The following is a 24200-nucleotide window of genomic DNA, read 5'->3' as shown; positions in this document are numbered from 1 at the left end:
CTTCAACAGTATCTTGAGAGGTGTCGCTCTTTATAAGCAGGGACCTCTGTTCCCCTGTGGGATCCTCAAGATGGGGCTGCTGAGTCGGCTAGTAAGAGGGAGCTGGAGGCAGCTGAGGACCCAGTCTGGGTTCTTCAGTTCCTGAGATGTTTCTCAAACCTTGGCTGGGCATCCTGTTGAATTTGGAAGGTCTTAGATTACTGCCATGTCCCCTCAACTACAGCACTTAACCTGCTTTACCAAGTTGATGGGTTAAAGAAAGACTACAGACGATGTACCTGTTGCTGTCCTCCTCTCTAGCTCTCAGTGGTCTTAGTTGTAAAGCATGGGGTAGTTCCCCGGAAAGAGCTAAGTGTGTTTAGTAAGGCACTAAATGTTGACTTTGTTTATATGTGCTTTTGTTGTGTTTTTTCCCAGGTTCGAGGTTCATATAAGTGTGCGTAGCTTGGCTTGTGTCTGTGTATAAAAGCATTCGCATGTACAAAGCCAGCAGACGGGACATGGCGATGACTGCTTATGCGGTTATCTCCTTAACAGTGGTCACCTCTGGAGCAAGACTTTGTGTGAGAGTCATGCCCAGAAGTACTGAAGACAAATGCCACCTAATTGTGATCCCCCAAGAGGAAAAAATAAAACAAGACGAATCAGAGAGTCAGACAAACCATAAAAGACCCTTAAACATAGGAAACCCAAGGAGAGTTGCTAGAGGGGGTGAGGGGTGGGGGCTGGGGTAACTGGGGTAAGGGTATTTAGGAGGGCACGAGATGTCTTGAGCACTGGGTATGCTCTACCTCTGAAACTTGTAATAAACTCTATGTTAATTAAATGAATTTAAATTTTAAAAAATCCTTAAAAAAAAAAATTGTGGTTCCCCCCCCGCCCCCCCCCTACAGCAACCTCAGATTTGTATCTGGATCTAGCCATTTTCTGCTTAGTCTATACCTAGCCATTGTCTGGAGCTGGCATGTGGGTTGAAAATTAAGCACCAGTAGAAAACTCAAGGTTTCTAGATGTAATGAGTGTGTTTGTAAAAATGTTGGATGAATTTTTGTTTATTTCTTATTAGTTAAACCTGAGGTTTAGTTATTGATAAAGCAAATGAAATGGATTGTTTATTTAACCATTGGCAAGAACTGCCCGGAACTTTTTTTTTTTAATTCTTTAATTTTTTTTTAAAGATTTTATTTATTTATTTGACAGAGAGACCACAAATAGGCAGAGAGTCAGGCAGAGAGAGAGGGGGAAGCAGGCTCCCCGCTGAGCAGAGAGCCCAATGCAGGGCTTGATCCCAGGACCCTGAGATCATGACCTGAGCCAAAGGCAGCAGCTTAATCCACTGAGCCACCCAGGTACCTCAGAACTTTTGTTTCTTGATTGAGGGGAGGATATTTATTACCATTTTGTAGCTACTCTGCAGGATACTCGCATGATATCATTGAAAGGGTTTTGAGAAGCAACCCAGGAACATCACCAGTAATTTATTTTTCCTTTGGGCTACAAAACTAGCCATGCTGTGTGGTGAAAGGAGCTGGTCCTCATTTACTTGTCTAAGACACTAATTGATGGTGGATTTAAATAATACTTCATCAGTGTAAGCCATTAGAGATAGGAGGAGTACTGACAATGAGAAGTTGTGTTTGGTGGTGTTTTTTTTTTTTTTTAGATTTTATTTATTTATTTGACAGAGATCACAAGTAGGCAGAAAGGCAGGCAGAGAGAGAGGGGAAGCAGGCTCCCCGCTCAGCAGAGGGCCCAATGGGGGGCTTGATCCCCAGACCTTGAGATCATGACCTGAGCCGAAGGCAGAGGCTTTAACCCACTGAGCCACCCAGGCGCCCGTGTTTGGTGTTTTTGGCCATAGTTGTAATCATTAAATTAGTAAAGATAGGAAGAAGTAAGTCAGGAGATTTGGGGAGATACATCCAGTTCTGCCTCAATTTTTAAGTCTAGTAACTTGACTTCATCTATAAAATAGAACAACTGCTTGCTCCTGTAACTCTTGGGTTGCTTTTTGAATATTCCTTAATGCTGGTTTTCATTTTCTTCTAATGGCACTTAGGGGATGGTTGTGTGGGTTTCCTCCAGGATAGCAAGAAGGGGATGGGCTCTACGGGAAGCATGGTCTTTAGGTTTCAAATCGCTGCCTGTCCTGAAGAACACACCTGCTTTTACTTTTTTATGCTGTTCACTGTATTAGAAAATACACAGTGGAGAGCTAGTGCAAGAAGGAAACGTGAGAGCTAACACTTTTGTACTCCTGGTTGGTCATGAATAAGATTCCTCAGCTGCAGGATGCCTGGGTGGCTCAGTGGGTTAAACCCTCTGCCTTCCGCTCAGGTCATGATCTCAGGGTCTTGGGATCAAGCCCCCCATCGGGCCCTCTGCTGAGCGGGGAGCCTGCTTCCTCTCTCTCTGCCTGCCTCTCTGCCTACTTGTGATCTCTCTCTGTCAAATAAATAAATAAAATCTTTAAAAAAAAAAAAAGATTCCTCAGCTGTATTTAAGATTGAAGTAAAACTTGCGTTGGAAAGGTCTATTTTTCGGTGTCTTTCTTTTGGTAAAATCACAACTAATGTAAAACAAGACGGTTGGGAATGATGGGTCTGGAATTAACTGGGTTTAGATTAAGTGAAATTTTAGAATAGGAGGTACTTAACCTGAATTATGGGAGAAACTTTGATAATGAATTTGTAAATAAGTCTTGGTGGACATCAGATCTAAGCAGAGAAATCTTCCTTCCTTCCCTCCTCCCTCCCTCCCTTCTTACTCTTTCATTTCTTTGTTTGCTTAGCATTTATCAAAAGCCCCCTATGTGTCCAGGTGCCCTTGGGGGACAAGAAACAGAGCTGTAACTTCTGCTACAGGACAGATGCGGGGGGGGGGGGGGGCACCAGTCTGGCTGGGAGAAGCCTGGCCTGTTGGCCTGCTCATTCCGCTGTCCACGCAAGTGTTTTGTATCACAGGGCCTTTCTTCTCCTGTTCACTGCTCGCGTGCTTATTTCAGTGGAGACTTCTTCCCTTCCGGGAATGGCCTGGGAACCCATTTCAGGTTTGTTGGCAGGAGTTAGGAATTGAGCTGGAGCCTGATTTTCACAAACTCATTTGGTCCCAGTTTTCTGTGTGCAGTCGGCACTGCAGCAAGCCGGCTGCCCAGTCCCACACCCCGCCTGAGCACGTGTTGGTTTGTGTGTGTCCATGCGCGTTCTGCCCTGCGCGCTTCCTGGATCATCCTCGGCCAACTGGAACAGCCTTTTAAAATTTCTCCTTTGTTACCAACCATTTAAGCTCCTCTTTTGATTGTTGTTGCTTGTAACCCAGAAGCAGAAGGGAGAGAGTTGGAAGAACTGAAGCGTTAATTAAAATTTCCTGTGGAGGGGTGCCTGGGTGGCTTGGTTGGTTAAGTCCGACTCTTGATCTCGGTTCAGGTCATGATCTTAGGGTCCTGAGATGGAGCCTCATGTCAGGCTCCGCCGTCTGCAGGGAGTCTGCTGGAGATTCTCTCTCTTTTCTCTCTCTCTCTCTCTCTCAAATACATAAGTAAATCTTTTAAAAAAAAGTTTCCTGTGGAGCGTTTTATTTCAGTAAGGGGAACTACCTTCCTTCTCTGTTAGCTATGAGAAAAGACACTCAAAATGTGTTATGAAGAGCTCTGTTTTAGTTCTTGGGACTCAAAATTATTCTCTCTTTCCCTTTTGCTCTCTGGCTTTGGGTCAGTTCGCTGAACTTTCCTGAGCTTCTTTCCTCTTAATCTCTAAAATGGGGATAACTGCATATGCCTCACAGGATTGTTGGGAGGATTTAATGAGATGTTAATCTTAACAGTAGTAATGGCTAGGCAAGATTTTTCTTTCAAGTGTGGGTTACTGTTCCAGGCCCTTCTCGTGTATTGCCTTATTTCAGATGGAGGGTATTAAAGCAGAGCAGCAAGTAGTCAGTAAAGACTGGTTTGTCTTAAATCCTTTCACATCTCTGAGAACCCAGCTGTTCTGTTTCCTGTGGTTCATTATTTATGTATTTATTTCTCAGCATACCTAGCTTCTGTGTAATTCTCTACATACTGAAAACTACAGAGTTGAGATCAGAAGGAAAATTGAGGTGCAAGTATGACAGAGATTCTCCCTGTTGTGAGCACCTTATTTTCCAGCCTCTCATCTTTGTGTCTAGACCACCGATTAGCAAGAGTACTAGGCACATAGAAGTTTCTCAGTGAATGTTTATTGAGTAGACTCAGTGATGTGGTGAAGAATCAAGCCAGCTCGTGTTTGCCATCAAGCTGTGATAGGTGGTGTGTTGATTTGCTAGGGCTCCTGTAACAGAGTACCACAGAGTGGTTGGCTTCAATGACAGAAATTGCTTCCTCACAATTCTAGAGGCTACAGATTTGGTTTCTTCTAAGGCTTCCTTCCTTGGCTTGTAGGCGGCCATCTTCTATCTTTATGTTCTCACATGGTCTTCCCTCTGCGTGTCTGTCCTGATTTGCTCTTCTTACAGCAGTCTCAGTCATACTGGATTAGGGCCCAGCCACAGAACCTCATTTTACCTTAATTATCTCTTTAAAGTCCCTGTGTCCAAATAGTCACATGCTGAGCTACTGGGGAGTTAGGACTTCAATATATGAATTGGTAAAGAGTGGCAATGGGCAGGGTTGCCGGGGTGGGGTGGGGCATACAGTTAAGCCTGTAATGGATGACTGTCTGAGAAACTAGCACAGTGGTGAGTGACTGTTTTGTTGAGCCATGGAGCTAGGAAAAAATCTAGATGAAGAATAGTTGTGATTTTTGAAAAAACAATATACTGTGTTCTGATTTTTGAAGAGCACTTACTAGAACTTAGTCTGATGTTTCTCTTTATATTACTCTTAGAGTATATAGATGAATCCTACCTATTTTTTCCCTCAGTTTTGAACATCCAGTGCTTAGCTGATAGTATGTTACAGGAAATAATTGTTGAATTGAATACAGGTGATTTGTCTGCCTCTGGATATTGTCAAAATTTCATTCATCCCAAAAGCAAGTGAATCTGTCTTTTCAGTGGTCACTTGTGAAGGCACATTTTATTGCCTCAGGATTTTTGGACTGAACTCTTTCAAATATCTGAATTCTTCTCTAGTAATACTTCTTTATGAACTTTTTTTTTTTTTTTTTAAATTTCAAGATGTTATTTACTTATTAGAGAGCGAGCACATAAGCAGGAGCTGGGGAGGGGTGGGGGGAGAGGGAGAAGCAGACTCCCTGCTCAACAGGGAGCCAGACCCTGGACTCTAGCCCAGGACTCTGAGATCATGACCTAACCTGAAGGCAGATGCTTACCTGACACCCCTAGGAACCTAATTTTTAAACAAAGAGTACTATTACCATGATTTCATGAGTTGCTTATTATTTTGTGCATTTTTATTACTCCTTGGATTTTCTTATTGTTTGGGGGAACATAAGCATAATTTCCTTAGACATAGATCAAACCTGAATTTGATAAATATATTGCAGTTTGTGTTATGGAAGAACAATGAACAAAATATTCAGCATATTTTTAAATTTTTGCTTCTCATTATTTTAGAATTAATATTTCATTTCTTAAAATATTTTTAATGAACAAATACCACAGACTAATTTAAGATAATTAAAAATGGGGCTGTCAGACAATTTTCATTATAAGTAGGCCATTTGCGGTTTCAAAGAGCCACTTGGTTTTCTGACTGGAAACTTCTCTTTTCATGAAGCGTAATTTATGCATCTGAGTTATTAATTTTTCAAATTAGTGGCAGTACTTATTCTTTCAAAATGTACTGTTAAAAAGCTAATGTATTAGCTCTGTATCTCTTACAGATTTTTTTCCCTATAGTAGAATTCTTCTCTTTGTTAGTGCTTTCTGTTCACCTCATTTTTTTAAGTGTTTTCTTTTAGCAAGTTAGAAATTATGATGAAATTAAAATAATTTCTTCTCACTGTAATATGCTCCTGTTTACAAGCCCAGAGTTCTTCCTCTTTAGTGAGGGCCGTGTTCTTGTTTTACTATATTGCCTGAGTCTGTGTGGCTGGTTGGCCATTAGAAGTTTTACAGTAATGAACGTGATGAAGGTTGCAAGTTTCAAGGAAACAAATACTTTGCTTGTGTGGACCTTCTGGTGTCTACCACAAGATGGAATTGGAGGTTCCGTGAAGGAGGAACATCTGGAATATACCTTATTTTTTTCTTACTAGCCAGTGGCAGAGTGGGAGAGAAGGAAGACGATAATATAATGTGTGTTTCTGTCAGATGGTAAGAAAAATCTGTATGTACACAAAAATTGTACAAACTGCAATTACCAAATGCCCTTTTCTTGCTCTGCATTTTAGATGATATAGAAGATGCTAGCATACGTATAGCATTTCCGACGTCATAGTTTAAGCATTTCACATCTACCTTCTATCAACTGCCATGCCTTCATAAATGAGGTTAATGGGATTAGCTTGTCAAAACCCAGAAGAGGTTCCATTTATTAAAGAATGCATAAAAAGTCCCATCTTGAGCTTTAGGAGGGAGTATGACTCAGAATCTTCATTTTAAGGAGTTAATACTGTTTTCTTAATGAACTGTTAACATAGTGATTAATTCTGAAACTTTTATGTTAAGTGGTTCATTAATAAACATGACAATTTTTCTTTTCTTAACATAAAGATGACTGGCTGTTAATTCAGATGGGACCTAACTCGTATACTCATGTACAGGCTAACATTGATAAACTTGACATTTTGTATCAGTTTTTTTTTTTTTTAAAAAAACAAAGCTTATTATAATTTTTTTATTAGAATGTTTTAGACATGATTAAGTCATTTTATTTTGGCCTATAATCAGCCTCCTGAGGTGTAATGAGAAATCCATTTCAATATACAAGTTTAATTTTCAGTGCTTTTTGGTAGTGGTGGTGGTGGTTTAAAATTATTATTATTCTTTTTAAGCAAGCTTCCTACCAGTGTGTGCCTGATTGTCTTAAATACTTGATTAGGCCAGCCCGGTCTCTTTGGCATCTAGGTGTACTCTTGGGCCCTGACCCCAGGGGCCTTTCTCCGAGCTATCCCAGCGCAACCAATTCTTTCAAATCCTAAAAGCATCCCTCATTCTGCCTTTCCCTGCTCCTCTACTCCTCAGCTTTCCCTCTTGATTATGGTATCTGTTGTGTAATTTCTTACCTGGCATCTCAACAAAAGCCTTTGTTTTGAGAGCAGGTCCCATGGAGTTGGCCAGAGAGGCAGTAAACATTGTTACTGTACTGCCTTAGCTACCTTCCTTGAGGTTATTAGAAAGCCTCTCAAAAACATGTGGAGAGAGTGGTGATGGGCTCCTTCTGCTTATAGCAGGTCCCCTGTCCTAATGTCTCCCTTCACAGCTCCCATTATGTCATCAGGATGTCTTGGGAGCAAAGGTGTCCATCTTGATTGAGTATTGTTTGAGTTTTTTATTGGTTGGAATCCCCTCATTTTATCTGCATCCTTGGTCCCAAATTAAATGAACTTTTGGTACTCCCCTGGCCTCTGAAGTTAATGTTCTCTTTGTTTCCAAAAGCCCTGTACAAACAGTACAGTCATGCTAAAGCAGGAATAGGTCAAAAGCCGTCAAGCCCATCTGGAAAGCTTGCCCTGTGAAGTACACTTATGTTACTCAGAAATCTCCTTTCTGGAAAACCAATGAACCATTAGTTACATTCAAAGTCATTGCTCAGATTAGCTAAATCACACATGGAATTCACTTGTCTTGGATGAAGTCTTCAGAAGTCTTCTTCCAGGTCTTCTTGGAAAATTTTATGAGACAAATGAGATTTATTATCAAGCCATTGATCTCTCCAAAAAGTTTTGTGTAATCAGAATCAAGTGGTTGATGAAAGCTTATTTTCATAAGTTTTCATTGTTAAACATTATTTCTAAGACGCATCTAAAAATTGGTTTGAATTAGAGAACCAGAATTCAACATGCACTGATTTTTTTCTTCCATGAGGAGAGAAAAATTCCAGTAAGGGAAGCAATTAAATACTAGATATGTCCACGAGATGTTTGTTGATAAATATATACGACACTGTTTCTTTCTGTTTTCTTTAGGTGATTGAAGACAATACTGGAGTCCGCCGGGTGGTGGTCACACCGCAGTCTCCTGAGTGTTATCCCCCAAGCTACCCCTCAGCCATGTCTCCAACCCACCACCTGCCCCCCTACCTGACTCACCACCCCCATTTTATTCATAACTCACACACGGCTTACTACCCACCTGTTACTGGACCTGGAGATATGCCGCCTCAGTTTTTTCCTCAGCACCATATTCCCCCTACAATATACGGCGAGCAAGGTGAGTAGATTATTGCTGGCATTGGGAGCTGTTGAAACTGGTTACAACTTGGAAGTAGCTCAGGAGAACCATGGAGCCTTTGTTTCTCCTGCAGTGAGCCTGGTAGGGGATCTCCTGGCTGTAGAAAGCCACAAGAAATTCCTAGCTTCCTTTGTCTTGAAGCGCATCTTGCAAAGATTCCTTTGTGGGTTTCAGCTCTTTATGTTTTCCAAGATTCTGCCCCCCGTTCCAGCCACTCCAAAAAGAGAAGGGAGGGATAGCTACTTCTTACCGTAGTAAGAAGTGAGTGATGGAGCATACGTTCCTGTGTCCCATTTTCATATTTTTCTGTGACAGTGGCCTGAGATGGAACTGTGGGACATTGTTGCCTAGGCATCCATATGGCCTAGCAGCAGAAGGAAAATTAAGTGTTTTGTGCCCAGTTGCACAAAAGGTAACTATGTGGCTTCCTACTAACACACTGTGTAAGGCACTCTTCATCAAGCAATTAGCCAGTCACCAAGGCTTTTAGTCATTAAGCTCAGACCAAATCAGAAAACTCAGATAGAGGACTCAGTTTCCCAGATGCCCTGTGTTGGCAATCTTAGTAGAACTCAGAATCTCCTCGATAGGGTCCTCCTGAAGCCTGTTATTACTTTAACCAATTTCACTGTTTAGTAGCCAAGTACTCACCTCGACATGAAAGAGTCTCAGACATTATATCTTTCTAGTGTTGGTTGAGTCTAAAGCCTTTTTCTATCAAAATGGTTACTAAGAAACCAGATAAGTGAGGGTAAAAAATCGCACTTTTTTTTTTTTTTAAAGATTTTATTTATTTGACAGAGAGAGAGAGAGCACAGGCAGGGGAAGCAGCAGAGGGAGAGGGAAGAGATAGATAAGCAGGCTCCCCACTGAGCAGGGAACTCAGAGACGCACTCCATCCCAGGACCCCGAGATCATGACCTGAGCTGAAGGCAGACGCTTAACCAACTAAGCCACCCAGGTGTCTCCCCAAAATCAGACTTTAATAGCTAAGATGTCTAAAGCTTTGCAAAGTGATTTTCTTCTATGAATTGAAGCATTTTATCACTTCAAACATTTCTTTCTATTGGTTCAAATACGAGAATTCCTGCTATATAGCAGGAATAGCAACTTACTGTAAACTTCACTTATCAATTATGTATGTATATATATTTTTCCCCCTGTTTGCTTAACTCACATCGTAATTTTTTTTCTTAACAAAATAAAAATTTGAGATGGTTATTTTAAGTGGAACATCCTCTTCCAACTTAGGGATAGAATTTGAGTTTGTTGTTTTGGTTTTTTGTTTGTTTTAGTAGTTAGAAATTTAGTACTTAGAAATATAAAATTCAAAAGAATCAAGCACTATCATAGCAGGGCATGGAGAAATGATGGCATTGATAACTTTGTACTGATATAATCTTCCTGCCTAATGGCATAACCCCCCAGACAGAGTGAGGAAATGCCATGAAAGCATTTGGAAAAATCTGAAAAAAATAATTAACTGTCATTTTTAAGAAAGTATTCAGTGTCTTGACACAAGGCACATTAAATATTTGAGTATTGTCAGAGTTTTTTGATTTGGTCTGAGCTTAATGAGTAAAAGCCTTGGCAACTGGCTAATTGCTAGATGAAGAGTGCCTTACAGAGTGTGTTAGTAGGAAGCCGCGTAGTTACCTTTTGTAAATGATGTCCTCTTCAATTTTAGACAGCAGTATGATTTAAATGGTCATTAGAATTAAGAAGAAAAGTGTTTTTCTTTCAGAGGGTATTTTGGTTTATTTTCATTGTAATAACGTGGTGTAATAATGTAAAAATGAAAGTGCCTCATTAATTCCAAATTAAAGAAAGCAAAAAACAAAATCCTTTCGTTTTATAGTTAAAAAGCCCTATATATATCCCTTACCTTTACTTCCTGGTGTACGTATCTAAAAACAACTTAAAACATTTAATTTCCCATACCGGAGGAGTAAAATTTCAACATGTTTTAAAAGATTACTGTATTAGTGTCCATGGTGAATATCTTAAATTTCAAGTATAACGCATTGTGACATTTAAAACAATTAATATCCTTTTGTATATTTGGGTATGATTTAATTGGACATAGGCTCTTAGAACAAGAGAGAGAGCATGAGCCCGGGGTGTGGGGTGGGGCAAAGAGAAGGACTCTCAAGCAGACTCCCCTCTGAGTCAGGAGCTGATGTGGGCTCCATCTCTTGACCCTGAGATCATGACTCGAGAGCCGAAATCAAGAGTCTGATGCTTAACCAGCTGAGCCACCCAGGCACCCTGGTCATAGGCTCTGAATCAGATTGCCTTTGTGTTTTCACATTCTTTAGTGCAGTTTGGTGACCTTGTGAAGATTTGCTTTTTAAAGATCTTCTCTAAGCTATATGAAGAGAAAGAAAAGTGGAGCTTTTTTTTTTTTTTTTTTTTTTTTTTTTCAGTTGAAAGGTTAGTTATGTTAAATAAGGGGAATGTGCATTCCTGGTATGTTTAAAACAGGCCCCATTTAGGTCTCTTGTCCAGAGACAGGATAGGAATGCTACGTTTTCACTCTCAGAAGTATTCAGCTTGGAATGCTAATATATTTGGTCATTTTATGCGTATGGGGCCCTTTTTTCTTTTTAACACAAGGACCCAATCTCTGTGTTATATACTGTCATTTTTATTAATGCCTAAATACAATTTTTAATTGATTTTAACATCTTTTGATTTAAAATAAGTGTTTCTCCCTAAGATCAGAAATTGTTTTGTAAGCTCCCATTGTTTTTTTGGAGCCACTTAAAAATCTACATAGTAGGGACGCCTGAGTGGCTCAGTCGCTTAAGTGTCTGTCTGCCTTTGGCTCAGTTCAGGATCCAAGGATCCTGGGATCCAGTCCTGCATCGGGCTTCCTGCTCAGCTGGAGGTCTACTTCTCCCTTTCTTCCTCTACCTACTTGTGCTCCCTCCTTCTCTTTCTCTCTCTCATTAATAAAATCTTAAAAAAAAAAATTCTACATAATGAAGCCAGGTGACATTCTACTAGTCGGTTTATCTTGCCTCTAGATTACTCTAAAATAGACATTTGAGACCACAGCTTACTACATGAGGCACCAGGTTGCGGAGATAGCTTATGTTTACTCCTGCTGTTTGTCTTTGAACATTTCCCCTGATTCTGTGAGCTTTGATTATTTTTAGTTAAATTTTTCATCTCATCATGTTAGTAAGTTTTATTCAGAAGTTGGCTCTTTCACATGCTGTAAACAACTCCTTAGATTCTGGTTGTTACACACTTTTCACTTGATCTTAGCCAAAAGCCCGAGAAGCGATATGTTACACACTTTTCAGAAGAAATGCTATTTTGTCTATAATGATGAGTATAGTTTTAAGTGTCTTGATTCTAAGGACACATTTATGGGGCTCTTTTGTTTTTTTTTCTGATTTGTTTTCGATATATTGCAGTTAAAAAACATTTGACAGTGATTTTTGACAACAAAAGCAAATTTATATATAAATTCAACTAGAATATGAACTCTTCAGGAAAAGTATCCCTGTCTTCAGTATTTTCCATAATTTTTGGAACATTCATGAAAATGCACTACAGTTGTTTTATTTGTTCTTTCACACAATACAGTTTTTAATGATCATTCTTCAGTTGGTTCAAAATGAATGGGAACATTTTAAACATGTATTCTATATATATGTAAAATTAAAAAAAATATTTAGTAGTTTTTAAAACTCCTTCTTCAGGAGCCAGGTCTTTTGACCATTTAAAATTTCTACGGAAAATGTAGGCTGGGGCACCTGGATGGCTCAGTTGGTTAAGTTTCTGCCTTCTGCTCAGGTGGTCATTCCAGGGTCCTGTGATGTCTCCTGCCTGGGACTCCCTGCTCAGCAGAGTCTGCTTCTCCCTCTGCCTGCCACTGCCCCTGCTTGTGCTTACACACTCTTTCTCTGACAAGTAAATAAAACGAAACTAACTAACTAACTAAATACATACATAAAATGTAGACTGAACTTGTGTTTGTCATAATCCTCCGTTTCAGAAATCATACCGCTCTATGGAATGTCAAGCTACATTACCCGGGAAGACCAGTACAGTAAGCCTCCGCACAAAAAACTGAAAGACCGCCAGATTGACCGCCAGAACCGCCTCAACAGCCCCCCGTCTTCTATCTACAAAAGCAACTGCACACCCGTGTACAACGGCTATGGGAAGGGCCACAGCGCTGGAGGCGGCGGAGGCAGTGGAGGCAGCGGGGGCGGGCCAGGAATTAAGAAAACGGAGCGGCGGGCCAGGAGCAGTCCAAAGTCGACTGATTCGGATTTGCAAGGTAATGGGCAGAGTATTTGCTCTAAGGAGAGATCTTTGGAGCCCGACATCCTAAAAGAAACATCTTGTACCTAACGGTGTTATTTCATGGCCACTGGTCTTTCTCATAGGGATGGCTGGTTAGAGTTTCCGATCGTTTTCCAAGGAAGAGCTGAATATCGTATCCTCTATTTTTATTAATAGTTCCTGGCAGAAATATCCTTGGGTCACAAGTGCCATGTGACGTTTTACATAAGCTCAGTAACAAGTATGCGAGCAGTGGCTTTTCACATTAGCCCACTTCCTGTTGTTTTCACTCCAAATAGGCAGGGAGGAGATCCAGAGTCTTTCTAAGAAGTACAGGGCTAGTTCAACAGTGAAAATAATTACACCTCATCAAACCAGATGTAATTACTTGGTTCTGTGGTGAAATGTATCATTGTGGAATAGGAATATATTTCTGCTTACTTTCAGGCATCAGTTCTTTCTTAATGCTACCTTTGCATTCTGAATGAAGTAGTTATTGCTCAAGACTGAGGTCGAAGAAATATGGTCACCGTATATAAGACATCAGCTCCAAAGGGCATGTGTTTTTTTTTTTTTTTGTAGATGAGTCTCATGGCTATAGATTGGTTAATTTGGGGAAGCAGGTATATGTACTTTAAGGTGTTTTTTTTTTAAAGATTTTATTTACTTATTTGACAGAGATCGCAAATAGGCAGAGAGGCAGGTGAAAGGGGGGTGTGGGGGTGGGTGGAAGCAGGCTCCTGCTGAGCAGAGAGGCTGAAGTGGGGCTCGATCCCAGGACCCTGGGATCATGACCCGAGCCAAAGGCAGAGGCTTTAACCCATTGAGCCACCCAGGAGCCCCTTAAATCAAGTTTTTAGCCAAGATTTAGAAACTGCCTATTTTAATGCCATCAGAGTTAAAAACAGGCTTTTGATACAGGCATGTGGAGAAGGCTGACTTAATTGAAGGAGAATAAGGTAACATTTTGAAAAGCGAGGTGAATTTACAAATATAAATATATAAAGACATGAGCGTCTAGGAAAGACAGGATAAGAAGTGATTATAGCAGTCATTGAATATACTCCTTTGTCTTATCAGACCTCATCCAGATGGGAACAGGAGCTGTGTATGTGAGATGTGTTTGTGAATGACAGAGAAAGAAGTTGTTTTATGTTTGATTGCATAGAGAAGACTGGACTCTTTTGGGGCTGAGGAAACTGAGGTAGAACCAGCCATTGGCTTCAGCCTTTCCCCCCATTTTATTTATCAGTGAATTGTAGCATTAAAAAGAGGAATAGTAAGATAGAGTCAAAAGTGACCAGAAATTTCTGAGTAAAATGTATTATAGATTCCTTTAATTTTGTTCCTTATCCTTTTCTATATTTTTCTATTTTTGAAAATATATATTGAAAATAAATATAAATATTTTTATATTTTCTATATATTTTCTGTATTTTTCTATATTTGCTATTTTTAACGTTATTTTTAGTCAACTGGTAATACAGACTCTCAGTTTGAAATTAGATTACTAGCAATGTTAGACTTTTTAACAATGGTCATGAAAAGGAATTCACACCAAAAAATTAGAAATTAGTTTTTCTAAGGAGAATTTTAGTTTGTAAAAAAGAGAAAAGGAATGTAGAAGCAGTCTTCGGAGAGCTTAATGAGGTTTGAACTACCTTGATTATTTGATTTATTCTCTAATACTGTCTGTCTTGCACCAACAAAGATTTCAGACAGATGACATAGATATATATAATAGAGTCAGAATAAATCTAAGGAGCAGAGAGATGAAGGAAATTAGGATGAATCAGGGTCAAAGTTAGCAAATAAAACTAAGGTAATTATGGATTAAGTATGGCAAAAAAAAAAGTATCTTCCTTATCTGTACAGTTATTCTATATTACATGTCTAAATGTGTAAGCTGCTTTATTTTTTAATATACTCACAGCTTTAAGAGACAATAGGGATTTGCACTGAAATCTGTACTGAAATGTTTGCTAACATCTATACATTTACAAACATTTTGGCCTCTTATGTAATGAATGCGAGTATAATTATTTTGAGCACCTTAAGCTCTTCACTGTTGTGTAGAAAACATGATGATGATGATGGTGATGGTGATGGCGATGATAGTAACAGTGAGATCACTCTCCCTGAGCACTTACAGGAGTGGGTGTTTTGCCATGAAAAAATTGAATATCTCCACTTTAGTCTGAACTCGGTCTGTTGCTCCTTTTCTCATTGCATTATTTACCTCCTCAAAACCACTCAAAGTGCAGTTCTCCACGTGGTTGAGCCACGAAGTAAAGAATCAGAGTATTATGGTTTCTGCCTCATGTCAATAAGGATCTGAGGGGTTTATAAGTTGGATTTAAAAACTAAGTATTCATTTTCCCAAATGAAAACTTAGATCCTGACAAAAAATTTACACACAAGTGTTTATAGCAACTGTATTCATAATTGCCAAAACTTGGAAGCAATCTAGATGTCCTCCAGTAAGTAAACAAGCTGTGCTATATGCAGACAATGGAATATTACCCAGTGTTATTAAAGTATAAAAAGGGGTAAAACCACCTTAAATGCATATTACTGAATGGAACATGCCAATCTGAAATGACCACGTTCCAGTGAGGTAAACCACCTGTGTTCTGAAAACTAAGACATGGTTGAAAGGATTTGAAGAGGACACAGACAAATGGAAAGATATTTGATGCTCATGGATTAGAAGAATTAATATTGTTAAAATGTCATACTATCCAAAGCAATCTACAGATTCAGTGCAATCCCTATCAAAATACCAATAACATTTTTCACAGAAACCAGAATGAATGATCCAAACATTTGTGTGGAACCACAAAAGACCTTGAATAGTGAGAACAGTCTTGAGAAAGGACAGCAAAGTTGAATATATCACCATCTCAGATTAGAAGATATACTACAATGCTGTAGCAACCAAAACAATCTGGTACTGGCAGGAAAACAGATACATAGATTAGTGCAAGAGAATAGTGCAAAGGTAAACCCATGGTTATATGGTCAATTAATCCATGACAAAAAAGGTGAGAATATACATGAGGAAAAGACAGTCTGTTTTATAAATGGTACTGGGCAAACTGGATAGGATGAAGCTGGACCACGTTCTTAGACCCTACACAAAAATAAATTCACAATGGATTAAAGACTTAAATGTGTGACCCAGAATCATAATACTCTTAAAAGAGGACATAGGCAATAATCTGTTGGACAGATTTGGGCCTTAGCATATTTATGGACATGTTTCCTCAGTCAAGAGAAAAAAGAAACAAAAATGAACGATTGGGACTACACAAAAATAAAGAGCTTTTGCTTTTTATTTACCCAGAGAAAACCACTAATTCAAATGAAATGAAATGAAAAGGCAGTTTACTAAATAGGAGAAGGCATTTGCAAGTGATAGTCCAGTAAAGGGATGATCTCCAAAATATATAAAGAACTTCTACAACTCAACATCAAGAAAAGATCTAATGGGCAGAGGACCTGAATGGACATTTTTCCAGAAAAGACATACAGATGGCCAAAAGGCACATGAACAGATGCTCATCATTATTAATCATCAGGAAAATACAAATCAAAAACATGAGATGTCACATCATCCCAGTTAGAATGGCTAGTATCAAAAAGACAAGAAATAACAAGTGTTGGCGAGGATGTGGAGAAAAGGGAGCCTCATGCACTGTTAGTGGGAATATAAACTGGTGTAGCCACTGCGGAAAGCAATACGAAGTTTCCTCAGAAAATTAAAACTATAACTACCATATGATCCAGTGATTTCACTTGGGTTATTTACCCAAAGGAAAACACTAATTCAAAAAGATATGAACCCCTGTATTTATTGCAGTGTTATTGACATTAACCAAGATATGGAAGCAACCCAGATATCCACTGATCGACGTGTGAGTAGAGAAATCTAAAGAAGAGTGATATATGTATATAAAATGGAATATTATTCAGCCATAAAAAAGAATGAGATCTTGCCACTTGCAACAACATGGATGGACGTAGAGAGGGTATTACGCTAAGTGAAATAAGTCAGACAGAGAAAGGCAAATCACCATTTGAATTTACTTATATGTGAAATCTAAAAAACAAAAATAGACTCTTAAATACTTAGAACAAACTAGTGATTGCCAGAGGGAAGGGGAGGGGATGGACAAAATAGGTAAAGAGGATTAGGATTATACTTCCAGCTGTAAATATTTTCATAGAAGAGAATCACAAATGAATCTGATGTTGTTTAAAAATATAATAAACTGTAAAAGAATAAACAGATGAATCAATGTGCAAACAAGAAAAGAATCGAATAAAATACAGTAGATTGAATGAAATAACCTACAAAAAAAACAGAATAGATCCATGAACCTCACTTTCAGAACTACTAAATCAGAATCTGTTTACTTGATCTGGCTTCATGTTTTCTTGTCTGTTTGTTTTATCAGTCCTCCGCTGGGAATGATGTCAACCAAAATAAAGAACTACTGTCTTAGAATTAAGGATGGCTACAATACGTGTGGTTCACTAAGTTGTACACAGTAGGAAATAAGAACTTTAATTCTCCATTTTTACCTCCTAGAACTATTTCAGACACATAGTAGGTACACAGCAAATGTTTGTGGAGTGAATTGTGTATTCTTAATTGGTTTGTTTTCTAGAACAGGTCTTCCATTTGAACATATGTAGGTGTTTAGTGTTTACTCTTCCTAGGAAGAGTTCTTTACCCCTAGGGAGACTGCTCTGCAGCCAACCCCTCCTTTCATTTACTGTTACCTTCAGGAAAATAGCTTAGGGAGGATAGAGTCCCACCGTACCCTCTGAGGAATGTTGGCTCATGTTTCTTTGTACTACCTGGAGTTTAATGGTGTGTTGTGGGCACAGAATGGTTGGGACTTTGTTAGCAGGCTTCCTTGGCTTAGAATTGATCTGGCTTTGTCACTTGCTAACTATTTGCTTTTAGTATTCTCTGAACCTCTATCATCTGTAAAATGGGTGTTTTAATTCTCTTTATTAAATATTAAAAGTAGCCTAGTTCAGTTCTTAACACCTCAGGATAACATTCCCCCTTTTTACTTGAATATTTTGGCCCTCTCCCTCGTGTCATCTTAGGATCACCTTTCATCAGGACAGGCCCCTCTCTAAACCGGTGTCTCTCTATCCTCCTATGCACTGACCGTCCTTCCTCCCTTCCGACACTCCTCCTTCCTGTAGCTCCTTCCCCTGTAAGCCAGAAGTGCCCGCCTTCTGCTTAGACCGCCTTACGCTTTGACAGCTACACCCTGTGTTCCTGGACATGTGTATACTTTGCTAAATGATCCTGACACTCAGTCTAGACACTGTCTGTCACCACACAAAGTGACCAAAAAATTTTTCTTTTGATAAGAACTTTTGAGATTCACTTTCTTAGCAACTTTCAGATTTACAGTACAGTATTTTTGACTATGGTCCCTGTGTGGCACACTACCTCCCTGTGACTTACTGTTTATAACTGGAGGTCTGTGCATCTACACTCCCTTCCCCTATTTCCCCCATCAACTAACCCCCTTCCTCTCTGGCAACTGCCAGTGTTTCCCCTATGTCTGTTCGGTTTTATTGGTTCATCTGTTTGTTTAGATTCCACATGTAAGTAACATCATACTGTATTTATTTGTGTTCCTCTGACTTCTTTCAGTTAGCATAGTACCTTCTAGGGACGTCCATGTTGTTGCAGATGGCCAGATTTCCTTCATTTTTATGGCTGAGTAATATTCGTGTGTGTGTGTGTGTACGTGTACATGTACACACCATCTATTTTCAGTTCATCTGTCGGAGAACACTTGGGTTGCTTCCTTATCACGACTACATTTATGGTTCAGCGAACTCAGGGCTGCATATATCTTTTCAAATTAGTGTTTTTGTTTCCTTTGGATGAGTACTCCGTAGTGGAATTGCTGAAACCTGTGGTATGGAAAAATGTGTTCTCATCTGCAGAATACTGCCCAGGGGATGGGTCTCGAGACTATTCTGTGGCCAAGGCCCAGTTAAAATTGTCCTGTTGTCTTTCATCACGGAGACTGAAGAACTTACTGGTGTGTGTCCCCGAGTGAGAGGGAAGTTTCATTCCTTCCCTTTTAGCCTCAATTAGAACCAAAGCATATGACATTAAGGAAGTTACCCAGCAGTTCCAGGTTTGAGACTGAAATCCTGCAATTTTTGTCTGAGTGGTAGTCCCATTATTCTATATCCTCAGAAAGGAGAAAAAGGGTATCTGCTAGGCTGTTTCACTCTGAATCCAGAGTGAAAGAGAAAAACTTCAGTGAGGAGCCACTGTCTGATAATATGACAAAGACCTAGTAGGCCCTTTAATTATTATGGGTGTGTGTGTCTGTGTCTGGGATGGGACAAGGACAGGAAGAGAGAGTACGTCAGACACGCTAACTCACAATCTCCACTATGTGTGTGAAGGTGTGGCGTGTGTGCAGTTGATACTGCAGACCTTTCCCTCATCTGTAGGTTTATCCCAGCAATGAAAATGTCTTTCTCACTCATTACTTGTACATTTTAAAACCTTAGTGGGGGGCGCCTGCATGGCTCAGTGGGTTAAGCTGCTGCCTTTGGCTCAGGTCATGATCTCAGGGTCCTGGGATCGAGTCCCGCATCGGGCTCTCTGCTCAGCAGGGAGCCTGCTTCCCTCTCTCTCTCTCTCTCTGCCTGCCTGTCTGTCTACTTGTGATCTCTTTCTGTCAAATAAATAAATAAAATCTTTAAAAAAAAAAAAAAACCTTAGTGGAACTGTTATGATACAGTAGTATATGTTTTGGGGATTGTGTGATACACAAGTCATGTCACTAGGCCTCAGGTTTCCTTTAGTAAGATGAACAGGTGAATTGGGGTCAGTGATTTTCAAAATCTTACCCATGAGTAAGTAGATCCTTCTTTTTCAAACAGATCCCAAAATCTTTTGTCGATCCCAATTAAATACAGATCCTTATTTCCATGCCGCCGTTACAAGCCTTCGTGTGTGTGCATACACACACACACACACACACACACATTCTGAAAGCAGACAGAGCTGGTTCTGCTGTGGTTGGAGCGGGGAACCCGGGTCGTTGTTAGCATCCACAAGGCTTTCCCAGAGCTGAGGCTCCTCTAGACCCTGGCTCCTTGGTCTCAGACCCGCAGCTTCACTGCCATGGAGGGGCTTTTGAGATCCGTGTAAACTCATGATCTTTCCCAGCCTTCAACAACCTGTGGAGCTGGGGCCCAGCTGTATCAGTTTCCCTCTGCTCTCTGGGTGGGGAGTAAGCACAGTAACACTTGAGAGCCTCTGGCCCTTTGACTGCCGAGCAATTTTTAACTGCATTTTTAATGGACATTAAGGAGGGCGCAGGATGTAATGAGCGCTGGGTGTTATATAAGACTGATGAATCACTGACCTCTCCCTCTGCAACTGATAACACACTATATGTCAACTAATTGAATTTAAATTGAAAAAATAAAATAAAATAAGATGGACTCTGGGAGGTATTCAGTTAAAACAGTTGATTTTAAAGTGAGGCATATTCCTTTCGTAGTGTACCGATATAATGATAAGCATGTACTATTGGTGGAAGAGTTCCAGTTGTGTCACTAATATATAGGCAGTAGCTGATGTGGAGGCTTCTAGAACTTTCTGTGCCACGTGGGAAAGAATTGGAGCAAAATGGTAAGAATTCCAAATATGGAAGAAAACGAGGATACAGCATACTTTTGGCATTTGAACTTTGACCTTTGGAATTGCTGGCAATTCCAAGATTCAGTTATACTTTAGATGAAATTCCACCGCATGGAGTCATAGTTTCTGACTGTAACGCTGGAAGCTGGTGACAAAAGCATTATTCTTGTGCTTTTCTCCTTTGGAGATCACAAATTGCCTTCTGACCCTAGCAGTTTCCCTTATTACCAGGTTTTTGTGTTCTAATTCCTTCTCAGATGGTCCTCCCTGATATTTTTTTCTCTTTTCTATTTTGCTATCACTGCTCAGAAACAGAATCTGACCCCAGTGTCTGTTTACCCAAACTTAGCTTGAGAGCGCATTCATTCTTGCAGATAAGAATTATAGGAGTAAGTCAGGGATGGTGTTTTCTTCCTGAGGTCTGAGATTGTGAATGCTGGGGAGGCCTTGGAGTTTCTCCTCCTGCTGGATGGCATGGGTTCTGGGAGGGGTGGCTGCGTCCACCTGTGCACGGCCAGCGACAGTGATCCCCTTTGTTTGGAAGGAGGAACTCAATGTTAATAAGGTCTGGAATGTTGGGAGTCAAGGCAGATTTTCTTCTGGAATCTCTTCTGGTCTTGGCTCCCTCTAAGAGATAACATTGGTGCTTTTCTGTTTAAAATAAGCTATTTGGTGGGGCTTGCACACTTGGCAGGTGGCTGATGGCTTTGTTCACTTGCAAGCTCTTCTGTCTCCTGAGCGCATATTCTCCAAGGCCTGCTCAGACCAGGTGTGTAGGAAGAGAGTCTGCTTGTGGCAGGGCTCTGGGGTTTCTCCTTGCTCCTGTACTGAGTGCTTCCCACGCTGCAACTTGAAAACCTGCAGCCTCGTGATGGAGTCCCATCAGTGCGCCATCTCTCAGGTCTGTCGTCGCAGATAAATCCTATGTGTTTTCATTTGTCTGCAGCTGTGGATGATTCCTCAGCATGGCAAAAATATCAAGAAAACATGAAAAAAATTAGAAGTGAGCTCAGGTCAGTGGAATTCACCCGTCTTTCTGCCAAGTACAGTCTGAAAGTGAAAATAGTCCAAGCAAGCCTACATAGCTTCATTTTTTTTTTTTTTTTAAAGGACGGTAGATATGTGGACCCCTGGCTCAAAGTGCAAGAGACATTCCTTCTAGCAGGAAACTGGGCAGTTAACACCCTCTTTTCCATTTCAAATGTGGGCTGCCAGATCCGTTCTCTGGTTTTAGAGGCCTCTGAGTGATGCTGATGGAGGTCTGGAGCCGACTTCCTGCAACAGCTGCCTACGTGTGGGATGGCAGAGGAGACAAGCCTGGGGATAGAAGGCTGTTTTCAGAAGGAATGTGCTGTTTGTTGACATGTGCTTTCCGACCTGGGCATTATCCTCTGAAGCCTGAGTTGGAGAAATCTGAGGACGGACAACTCTCTTTTCTGTTAAGATTCCAGTGTGCTTTTTCCCCTCTCTTACACAGGCATTGACTGACTTCTCTGGTGCAGAGGCCCGAGTATGGCTCCACAAGGAGGAAACTAGGGTGGCCCAAGTTGTTGCTAGAATAGAATGTGTAGGTGTGTCTTTATCAAGTCCCATCGCTTATCTCTCCGCCTTTTGCCCTCTTCCTCCCCCCACAGTCCTCATTGTTCCTGCAGTCTGGAATGTTTTAAAGATGTTAAGGACCTGATTCTTTGCAGGGACAGGATGAGGTATTTTTGTCCTGGCAATGGAAGGAGTCTTAACCCAGTAAATCATACTTGAAGTTTCACATTTTTCCCCTATGTGTAAAAAGATAACATGTGAAAGCATTCTTTGAGTTTTCTTTTGAAACGGATGTTCACCCGAAGACTGAGGGCAGAATTTTGATTAGTCTCTACCATATGTAGTACTTAACTCCATGCACCCATGTTATTTTTCTCTGCCTTTTTACTTTTTTGGGAACTGGTCCTAGCGGCAGTTAGATGACATCAGAACCCGTGTTGGTAAAATATATGGCATTCCAAAGAACCCTTTAAACAGCAGGTATAAGTGATGACATGGTTTGTTTCTAGTATATATGTAACCTTCAATTTTATTGAATTGAAACTTTTATATGCTGTTCTCTCATTTAGCTGAGTTGAATTCTGAATTTACTGGGGTCAGAGGTCATCATCAGATATGTGCCCGACTTAGAAGCAGAATGACTTACTAGCTGGGACCCTGCCATTCTTGGTTTTGTCCCAACTCGGCCACTTGAGAGCTGTGTGCCTTTGGGCAAGATGGTTCATCCCTCTTTACAGGCGTTTAAAATGGGGGTAACTAGTAGCACTCATTTCAGAAGCTGTTGGGAGCTCTCCATCTGATTTCAGACGCTGAATGCTTTAAAAATGTTACAGAGCACATTCTTCTGCTTATGAGAAGTGCCTCCTGTGGGCCATGTTAGCAGAACCCCAGCAGCCCGGGAGTGTGCCCCTCGGAGTGCCCAGGGGCGAGGCATCCTGCAGTCGGGGTCAGTGCTGAGTCCTTGACCACCAAGGACTTGAGATCCGAGAGGTTTCTGTGGAGAGTCTGGGCTCCCCCGCCCCCCAAATTCTCTTCGCTATTGCTACCCATAGCCAACCTGAAAAATCCTGAGCAAGAGTGAAATTCAGCCCTCCCTCCTCATCTTCCCTCTGCCTCCTCTGGCCAGGATTCCCTTCTGAGACTGAGGAGGAGAGCGTGCTGGGTCAGCTTGGTTCCCTGTCCGAACCTCCTCAGCCTCTTGACTGCTTTAGATTACTTTGCTGGTGTTGCTGGGGGAAAAGTCAAAGAGCTTAGCTGGAGTTGATTTGGGCGAACAACAGCTTGTCTGTATTTATTTTGCCACCGCTGAGACTGTTTGCTGTAGAACAGTTAGTTGACGCAAGTGGGTAAGCCAACAAGGAAACCCACTACATTTCATCATCTTTCACAGTTTTTCCTTATGCCCCAGAAGCCGTACAGCCACCACTTCCATATCCCGTTGCTCATATCCTGTTGGTCATACATTGTGTCTCTTGATACAGCACAGAAGGCACTGAGGTATGAATTTAGAGAAGATGGTCATGGGGCAGGGGAGCAGAGGACAGCATCCCGGGGGCTGGCCACCGCATGGTGTGTGGAACCACAAAATGATCTTATTAATACCTCATCCAAAATAGTCTCACTGTTTGTGATGGAGTTGGGCAACTTTCCAGCTGTTACATCAACATAGATCATGTCACTGGATCTTCTGTGGAAGGGTCCTCTGGGATCCCTCTTTATCGCTGCTGTTTGAAGAGGCAGGGTTTTGTGGGCTCAGTGCCTTATGATGTGAGAGTTGTAGTCAGAAAAGGTCATCTTTTCTGCCATGACCAGCCTAGTTTAATTTAATTTGCCACATTATCAGACATACCACACACCACAGACACACCACAGTGTCACAGACTGTATTGCCCTCTTCCAATTTTGGGTGCTTTAAAAAGACCTTGAAATTCTATTAAGAAATGGGTGGAGAACACAAGTGTGAAATAGGACCCGTCCAGGGGAAACAATGGTGATACCAGCTTAGTGCTTGTGATTTGGGATTTATAAAATAAACAGTATAAATGTCTCTGCAGTTGATTATAAAATTTCCTCTTTTTCCCCTCCTCTCTGGTGCTGAATTTGCATTTCAAAAAAAACTACCTCCTAAAATCTTATTCCAGCTTCATCACAAGAATGGGGCTTTCCACATAGGTGTTCTGCTCAGAAAAGGGCAGGAAAGACCAGGTAATCGTGACAGGGATGATTTATTCCAGGCACAGAAGGGAATTGTGATGGTTTAGGGAGACTCCGGAAAATCAGAAGGCAGAGAGAAATGAGAAGGGCCTCCAGGGAGGGA

The 24200-nt window shown here is 40.7% G+C and overlaps 1 protein-coding gene across 3 annotated transcripts in view; it reads left to right on the top strand.

The window, feature by feature from the left end:
- Positions 1-24200, top strand: part of FNDC3B (fibronectin type III domain containing 3B) — a 339705-nt gene that overhangs the window by 190379 nt on the left and 125126 nt on the right. For all 3 annotated transcript variants that reach the window (XM_032341218.1, XM_032341222.1, XM_032341225.1), the window contains 2 exons: positions 8070-8313; positions 12344-12631. In XM_032341218.1, the coding sequence (XP_032197109.1) occupies positions 8070-8313; positions 12344-12631 (532 nt within the window). The remainder of the gene's footprint in view (positions 1-8069; positions 8314-12343; positions 12632-24200) is intronic.

This window comes from Mustela erminea, chromosome 1 (genome assembly GCF_009829155.1).
Source record: "Mustela erminea isolate mMusErm1 chromosome 1, mMusErm1.Pri, whole genome shotgun sequence".
NCBI lineage: Eukaryota > Metazoa > Chordata > Mammalia > Carnivora > Mustelidae > Mustela > Mustela erminea.
The sequence above is the reverse complement of the archived record's forward strand: the minus strand, read 5'-3'. Positions and strand labels throughout refer to the sequence as shown.